At 39.8% G+C, this 9142-nt stretch overlaps 1 protein-coding gene across 1 annotated transcript; it reads right to left on the bottom strand.

Annotated features, from left to right (window-relative positions):
- Nucleotides 1-2663: 2663 nt before the first annotated feature.
- On the bottom strand, nucleotides 2664-7770 carry LOC139461032 (rhodopsin, GQ-coupled-like). The gene is made up of 2 exons (XM_071242528.1): nucleotides 7705-7770; nucleotides 2664-3811 (listed from the first exon to the last, which is right to left on the bottom strand). Exon 2 carries the CDS (start codon nucleotides 3777-3779, stop codon nucleotides 2664-2666), a length of 1116 nt encoding a protein of 371 aa, XP_071098629.1. The 5' UTR covers nucleotides 3780-3811; nucleotides 7705-7770.
- Between the last annotated feature and the right edge of the window lie 1372 nt (nucleotides 7771-9142).

Here is a 9142-nt window from a genome sequence, read left to right as displayed (position 1 = left end):
GGGACGAACGCCTGAAATCTAAAGGTGGACCATTGTATGATATTAAATTCATACGTTTCAACTTTTGACGTGTTTGAAGTATTATTCTGTTAAACTCAATTGGATTATGCCGTGCATGGATCGTGTAGGTGAGAGCCTATTTACACTCAAGAGTATAATTCTAAAAACATTATAAATGACAAGTAATAAATAAAATACTAAACTCGCTCTCGTGTAACATTGGTATTACACGGGAGCTCGTTTAGTATTCTATATTTATCATTCAAAACTGGCTCCCACAGGAGATATCGCTTGGATGAGATTAAGCGATATCTACACTGTAGATATCGCTGCAATGAAATTACATCACAATGCTTTGCAGACCATTGTGACGTCACTGGTTACCATGACGTCACAATCAAATGACATCACTGATGGCTCTGCTACTGAAGTTGTTTGCAGTACTTTTTACACTGAAGAAACTGCTAATTACTGTCTACAAATTGAAAAAGTTGAAAGAATGATGTTGGATGATTAATAAAATCTCACCCTCGTGTCTTTTAATATCAAGTATATCAACACTCGTTGATATAAGTGGCAAAAATCCTCGGCAAGCCTCAGAATTTTTCCACTTTTATCAACTCGTGTTGATATATTTGATATCAAAAGACACTCGGGTGAGAGTCTCTATTACTATCAACCATTGGATTTGATCAATATGACCACCCTTATACAGACAGCGGAGGTAAACGAAACAAAGGGTGTATGCTAAAGGGTGAACAGTATCCTTACTTTGGAGTGGAAATTTTGTTTTTAAAGTGACAATGCAGCTGCTGGTACATCACGCCAAATAACAAAAATATGCGTATACAATGACACTTGTCACTGTTTGGGGGTACCCTTTTTTCCGGGGGATTTTTCAATAAACACGAATGGTTGTCACCAAACATTTGTTTTCTTTATTATCATTTTTTAACATTATCTACATATAGTTTATGGTCTTAATGTTATCCATATTTTATGTACAACATGCGTTTCTTTTGTGGAGTATATTATATGACCACATACATATACGTAACATTACATCTATGTAATCTATTCCTCGAAATAGTACAAATCGATATGAATACAAAAGAACACCATTGTAATCATTAGGTGGTATAAGCTGTGATTTCCTTCAGTCGAACCGACCCTTGAAGATCCGGGTCAGAATAGTTCTTCAGCAACGCATGCTTGCCGTAAAAGGCGACTATGTTGTCATAAGAGGCGACTAACGGGATTGGGTGGTCAGGCTCGCTGACTTGGTTGGTGCATGTCATCGTATCCAAATTGCTTGGATCGATGCTCACGATGTCAATCACTAGATTGTCTGGTCCAGACTCGATTATTTACAGGCCGCCGTCATATAGCTGGAATATTGCAAATAAACAAACAAAACAAACAGTCGAATCTGTTTCAGTGGTTACAACCTGAACCAAAGATATCTACTTATCCAGTTTACCACTTACCCCAGAATTACTACACTTCTTATAGTCACGACGTGTCAATGCAAAGAATAGATACATATTAATTTGTAAAACAAGTTCAGTAATTTAAAAATCATCCAATTACCTGTCGCTGTTTTACACAAGACACAGTTCACAGACAAGGGTGATAAGAATATGAATAACAGTGAGTGCGTGAGCTGGGTGTAACGCCACTTTGAAAAGTATTACAGTTATATCACGGCATGTCAGCTCAATGTGAGAGGAAAGGCCGAAGTGATGCAGGTCTCAGATGTTTACCACGTTTGTGAAACCAGCGAGCACGGGTATGATGCTGACAAACCTAGAAACATAATCAGGGCGAACCGGGATTCGAACCCACAGGGATAGGTTTCTGGACGCATCTGTGCACAGGGAAATGTGGCGAAATATATGAAGAGCCATTCGAATATAAAGATATGGTAATAGCATACAAGTGAACCCAGACTGTTTTATAAGGCTCAAGAAAGTTTTATATCTAGGGATAAATTTGAGGTGAGGTGAAATGGGGTTTAACGTCGCGCCCAAGATTATTGCACTTAGATAGCGACGTGCGTGTACGTGTGTGTGTTTGTGTGGCTGCTTGTACTAGTCCGGACTGATGCCGATTTATAGTGCTAGCTCACTGAGATACCATGCCGCAGTTTAACATGAATACCCCACTGAGACACAGTATATTGACTCCGAGCCGACCAGTCCTTGTTTTAGCCCCTTAATGCCGAGCGCCAGTCAGGGTAACAACAAGTACCATGTTTTAACGTCTTTTGGTATGACGCGGCCGGGGATCGAACCCCGCGCCTTCCGCTCTCAGGGCGGACGCTCTACCACTAGACCATGGAGGCGGTCGATAAATTTGACATTTTTAAGTGGATGTATGTTCTTTGAAAAGCGACTGAGAATCTGCTCCTGTCATGAATACACTGTGTTGGATCAGGATGATGACTACAATGTATAAGTGTATATAATAGCTATCAGTCTACCAGTAGCCACAACAATATCCTGTCATATAACATATAATCATGATTATTAAATATTGTTTCTCAAAGATTGCTGTAGCTTTGACACGTTCATGCCTAAGCCAACGCATGGGCGATTTGAGGGACAAAATATGTGCCGATTGAACTTTGTACCCACAAAAGTGCACCCGTCGAATCGGCAGTTTTATTCATAGTTTATGGTTGACTGAAACCTCGGACTTCGGCGACCTCGCCATTTTACAAGACGTTTTGGAACAAATACATTAAAACACTCTTGTCGGAACCTTTTGCTCATGAACCCGTAAACAAGGGGGTTTGTCATAGAACTGAGGAAGTAGAACCGAAGAAAGATTCTACTCCAAACTCCACTCAGAGGCCATTTCTGATCGGGAACACTACGGACCGCCATGATGATTCCAGGGGGCAGATAACTCAACAAGAAGACGACTGTCACGGTAAAAGCAATGAAGGTGATTCGTTTCCCGCTGGTCATCTCACGTGTTCCTTTTGGTTCGTCTTCTGTATCTTCACTTTGATGGTATGGACTTGCACTTGTAATGTTAAGTTTCCTTGAATTATCAAGGAGGACGAACTGCGTTTTCTTCCGAATGTTCATTTCATGTTTCCGTATTTCTCTCCAAACGTGGATATAAATATAACATAAAATTCCACAGGTCATAATTATACCTACCCCCAAAAGTAACTGGAAAATAAAACGGAATACTGAACCCGTAATTGTGTCACTAGATTTACAATCCTGTCCATACAGTCCATCTGTGCTTGTTTTCACTGTTTCCGATCCGTATATCAGCAGAGCTGGTAAAGACAGAAGTATAGCAGCAGCAGTTGCTATGGTAACATACTTCCTGGAGTCCCTAAATGTCATTTGAATTGACATGGGCTTACACACCCGTTTGTATCTGTCTATTGTAATGATCAGCAACACAAAGGTTGAGTCGATGTTGGGAAATGCTACAATAAAGCGAAATATTTTACATGTTACCCCACTCTCAAATAGGTAAGAATAGCGCATGTCCATGATTTCGAAGGGCATGGCCAATGTGCAGTTCACCAAGTCCAGTGCCGCGAGGAAGACGAGAAGAAACGTATTGACAGACAAAGGGATCTTTCTTGTGAATATGTAGCACACTAAAATGTTCCCAAAGAATCCAGTCACCATTATAAATCCTACAAATGCCATGACAGGGATTAGAGTCTTTGCCATGTTTTCGTTTTCCTCCCACAAGAGGTCCTCCTTTGATACTGAATCATTTGGTTGGCTAATGTTGAATGCCGCCATGATGGCTTTCAGAGATGATGCCTTGAAAATGTCTGGAACCGGGAAATATGTTTCTTAAGTAAACACACCAACATGTAACATTTATATTACAAATATTATATTCCGGATAAAACATTCTCATTACAGTACAAATTCGAGTACATTTTGGGGTCCCATCCGGGATTCTAACCCACACTCTCAGAGTGTGGAACCTAATTTCCAACACACAAAGTCAGCGATCTAACCCACTCAGCCACCGAGGCTTCCACAAAAATGAAAGTCCGACAACTGGCAGTTTAGACCACACATTACATTTCACCACTTTTTAAATGCCATTGTGAAGTCACGTCACATTTACATCATGAAAAATAAATGTAAGTTATAGGAGGCAAACCATTTTTTGTGTACATTCACTGGCTGTACAGTGGAGTTTCTATGGAAGAAAATTATTGTGGCCAGATGTGAAAATTAGAAAAAAGGCTCTTATATACAGTAGTATATATCGATATGTGAAATGTTAAGGAATTCGTATTATTGTTTCGCCTCATCAACATTCAGTAAGTGAGGATAAGAAATTTATGGATGAACAACTTCTTTATTACAATTAAGAGCGACGTTTCGGTGTAGGTTCTAACACCGTTATCAAACAAGTGATTTACTTACTTACTTAAGTAAGTAAGTAAGTAAGTAAGTAAGTAAGTAAGTAAGTAAGTAAGTAAGTAAGTAAATCACTTGCTTGATAACGGTGTTAGAACCTACACCGAAACGTCGCTCTTAATTGTAATAAAGAAGTTGTTCATCCATAAATTTCTTATCCTTACTTAGTACTCCAACTTCTAAATGCCTATCAAAGAAGTTATTCAGTAAGTGACAAGTAAAATAGTGTCCTTGCTAAAAAGTAGTTCTGAACAAACAACCAATTACATGTAAATGAGTATAGCTGGAGTCACAAGTGTGAAAAGGAAGGTACGTGAAAACAAAGGTACATTTCTTGTGAACAAAACCGTATCATATAGTTGTTTTCCCCAAATCCTGTCAAAATAATACATCCTGCTAATAATATGACAGGGAGGAATGCATACACCTGCCTATATTCCGTTAAAAAAGTAGGGTATCATAAAATATATACGTTAATACCCAGTAGTCGACCAAAGATAAGTGTTGACAACCATCCTATGCAAGAATGTTCACGTCTGTAAAACGTAATTATATACAAAAACACATCCTTTCGTTTGCACGTGCGTAGGGTGTCATTCCTGATTCTGACACTTTCAAAAAAGGTCGTTTAATATCATTAATTATATAATTAATGGACCATTATTTCTGTCAATCGTTTTGAATCTGGTTATCATACAGTTGTGAGCTACTTGATTTTATTCATTGTTTGAGTATGAACTAGCGATGCGGCCTATTGACAAGCTGGAAACTGACAGTTAGCGTGCAGTGACCAATACGTTCAATGTTTAACTGTCTGTGATTAGCAGACTATGGAACAGGTACCAACAAACCCAACATGTTGACGATCGACCCTGTTCAGGGCGTCTCAGGTCAACGACAAGAGTAAAGATCATATCGCTTTCTCGTCTCGTCTTACCGCTTTCACGCGGCCATAATTGAAGGCCATGAAGCAATGACCCCTCTGGGCCACCATATCAGTTGAAGGTCTAGATCTATCGTAATTTTTCTGGTATTACATACAGTGTGAAACTACCGCCATGTAACCCTTTACAGTGTGGGTTGTAATGACCACTTAATTCCTTCGGTCGTCTTTTACGACAAGCATCAGTTGAATGGGACCTAGTCGATAAACAAAAGTGACAAAATTCATTCCATAATCATAAGAGATTTCTCCTAAAAGTCGAGTGCACGATTCCGACTAAAGTATATCGTCAGCATGTGTTTCTGAATGCAAAATAGGAAAATACATCCGAGATAATTTTCTTCTGTCTTCATACTCGAGATGGCTACTTTTCAAATACAGTAAACAACGGTTATAACGAACACGCTTATAACGAACTGACTGATATAACGGCCATTTGTTGTATATATGCTGTATATATGCTTATAACGAACTACGGTTATAACGAACTAAAACTAGTGGTCCCTTTGAGTTCGTTATAACCGTAGTGTACTGTATATGAAATAAACAAAACTGTTTTTGAAATATTTTTTGCATAATTATTCAATTTGGTGTGTAAATGCCAATTCATAATACATATCAGTTTGCAAATCCTTTTGATTACAGAGATTCGACTAACTTATGCTAACCGGTAACTTTGTTATATCGAAATGTGCTACAAATATCCCCGTGAGTGCATGTTACACTGCTTTGATTCTTGCAATATTACAACATTAATACCATGTCCGTCTTAACAGGAAGGTCTGAAGTTCAGTGGCACTGTCAAAGTGAAGAAAAATACATTTAGTTAAATACATATTTTTTATATATATATTTATATATAGCTACCTTTCGCGTTCAATCCGATCCTAGTTGATGTCCTTAAAACACTCCTATCACCTGAATTATGACAGGCAGTTATGTTGTTGCCAGACGCATTCGGTCCAGCAAAGCAAGGTTCCTAATACACGAGGCACAAGGATACTGTTATCTCAGGATATAAACCTTGAGCCTGTTGTGATTACTGTCAGCTTCTATGTCCGGAAGGGATATTTATAAACTTTGAGGCTTTTTGCATCCGATCAGCGTATGTAGGTCCTAGAAGCTCCAACCTTTGGTGTCTACATTTCAAAGTTTAAGGTACAATCGAGCAATCTCTTTCTAGGAAGATTCCAAAGAGCATCATGATCCTACCACTCTTGTTTGATCAAGGTTACACAATTCAAGGCCTTCGTAAAGCTTTCAAAAGATTTGATGGTGGACAGGATGAGGACATTTCCAAATAAGACGCATCAGGGACAAAAATGTTGTCCGATGTAGTTCCCTATCTTGACTTGTACTTTATGCTCCTGCGTGTTTTTCAGGTGAACATTTGACTTGCCTTTGCATGTGTTTTTGATGGGTGTCACCAGTAGGTCTGGATATCTTTTTGCGTACACGGTATATCATCAACATTTGATAGGGATTCATAAACACATGCACAGACTATTGTCGGAATCGTACATTGGACTCTGCTTTTAGCGGTTTTCTCATGGTCATGGAAGGGTTTTGTGACTCTTATTTATCACACAATGGATAGTGTTATCAATGCGATAAACCAACCTATGTCATTGTAATCATAACTTTATATTAAAAAACAATATGTTCCTGAATACCCTACGACCCGTGGAGATCCGGGGTAAAATAGGTCTTCAGCAAACCATGCTTGCCATAAAAAGGCGACTATGCTTGTCGTAAAAGGCGCTGACATGGTTGATGCATGTGATCGATCCCAATTGCGTGGGTCGATGCTCATGACATTAATCACTGGGTTGTCTGGTCCAAACTCGATGAGTTACAGACCGCCGTCATTTAGCTGGAATATTGCTGAGTGCAGCGTTAAACAACAAACTAACCAACCAAGTGAAAACCCTACAGAAAGATAACTACGTCTCAGGTTGTATAAAGAAAAAGAACAACACTTGTCACTGGGCATGATGCATGTTCTGAAATGGTTCCCCCAAATATTGTTCAGCACCTCAATCATATATTATATAGTTTCTTAAGCTTACGTAGGCGTGCCGGAAACCTATGATCCTTGGTTCGAATCCAGATTCATGGGTTTAGGTTTGTCAGCACCATGCCCGTGCTCGTTAATGTTACCAAAGTCGTACACCAAAGTCGAATATCCCTTTCGGTTCCCCGCCCCCACATAAAGCTAACACGCTGAGATATGACTGAAATACTGTTCAATAGGCGTTAAACCAAACCTGGTCACGCACTTAAACAAACAAATAATGCCGATGTATGGCTATCAAGTCCTGGCGATATATCTGTTGTCATACTTACTTTTGGGAGAGCCGTTTTACATCCTCATAACACAGTTTGATGTATGGGTGTGTTCTGTTTACCAGGACAAAACTTCGAAACGAAGCTAAAAATAAATTTCTAATTGGTATGGTATCTTTCATATCTATTAACGTCGTACTTGTAAGGGACAAAGGCTGGCGTTTGAATTACAAGGAAAATATTTTATCCATGAATAGAACAAAGTTTGACATCCGCGTTCAAGGGTCATATGCATAGACGATCCAGATAAGGAAAGAGTTGACAAACAAATGCACAGCTGGTCCTTGAAGCTGTCGGCGAGATCACGACGTCTTGTAAAAAAAAGACATATCTCTACACAGATCACTGAAACCCTGATCGCACTGAAGTTCCGTCCACTGATGGGTCGGTCTAAGAATATAAGGTCATGATTATTCATATTCATTATTCATAAATAAGGACATTTGAAATCCGTACAGTTTCAACGAGAATGGTACGGTCCGTATTAACGGGGTTCACAATACATGTGATTAGCATCGGTATGTTCTAGGGTACTCCTGCTTGTAATCCCGATTCCCCCTTACTATGTTTCACGTTTTGTAAGCATCATCTCGTGGCCTGAGACCTGTATCACTTAGCGCCGCGATTCGCTGTGAAGAGTTGCGTCCCTTTGGCACACTAGAAACCTATGATAATGGGTTTGAATCCCGGTTCGCCCCGATTATGTTTCTAGGTTTGTCAGCACCATACCCGTGCTCGTGGGTTTCACCGAGACCTGCATCACTTGGGGCTTTCCTCCCACATTAAGCTGCCACGCCGTGATATAACTGTTATAGTCTTAAAAGTGACGTAAAACCCAACTCACTCACTCACACACTGACTTAACCCAGATGTACACAGCACCCCTCACATACATACTCAGTAAGGTTTAAAAGTGCATTTTCCCACTCGGGCCAGGGTTATATAACTTCCTTGTGAGAGCCAGCTTCACTGAAACGGGTGGTGAGTCTTGGTGACACGATAGCATTGGCCATTCCTCGTGATATCAATCACCTGGTTTTCTTGTCCAGACACGACTAGATATAGGCAACAATCATAGAGCTGGACTGTAACAACAACCAACAAATAGAATGGGACAACAACCAACAAATAGAATGGGACAACAACCAACAAATAAAATGGGATATTGCTCATAATATCAATCACTGGGTTTTCTGGTCCAGACACGACTAAGTTGGTTGGTTGGTGTGTTGTTTAACGCCGCACTCAGCAATATTCCAGCTATATGACGGCGGTCTGTAAATAATCGAGTCTGGACAAGACAATCCAGTTAATGACATCATGACCATCGATCCACACAATTAGGATCGATGACATGCATCAACCAAGACAGCGAGCCTGACCACCCGATCCCGTTAGTCGCCTTTTACGACAAGCATAGTCACCTTTTATGGCAAGC

Source organism: Haliotis cracherodii, unplaced genomic scaffold (genome assembly GCF_022045235.1).
Source record: "Haliotis cracherodii isolate W230 unplaced genomic scaffold, xgHalCrac1.p SCAF_1, whole genome shotgun sequence".
NCBI classification, from domain to species: Eukaryota; Metazoa; Mollusca; class Gastropoda; order Lepetellida; family Haliotidae; genus Haliotis; species Haliotis cracherodii.
Note: the sequence above shows the minus strand (reverse complement) of the source record. Positions and strands in the feature narration are given on the sequence as shown.

Coding starts and splice junctions, on each gene's coding strand:
- LOC139461032 (XM_071242528.1), bottom strand. CDS start 3,779: ATGGCGGCATTCAACATTAGCCAACCAAATGATTCAGTATCAAAGGAG.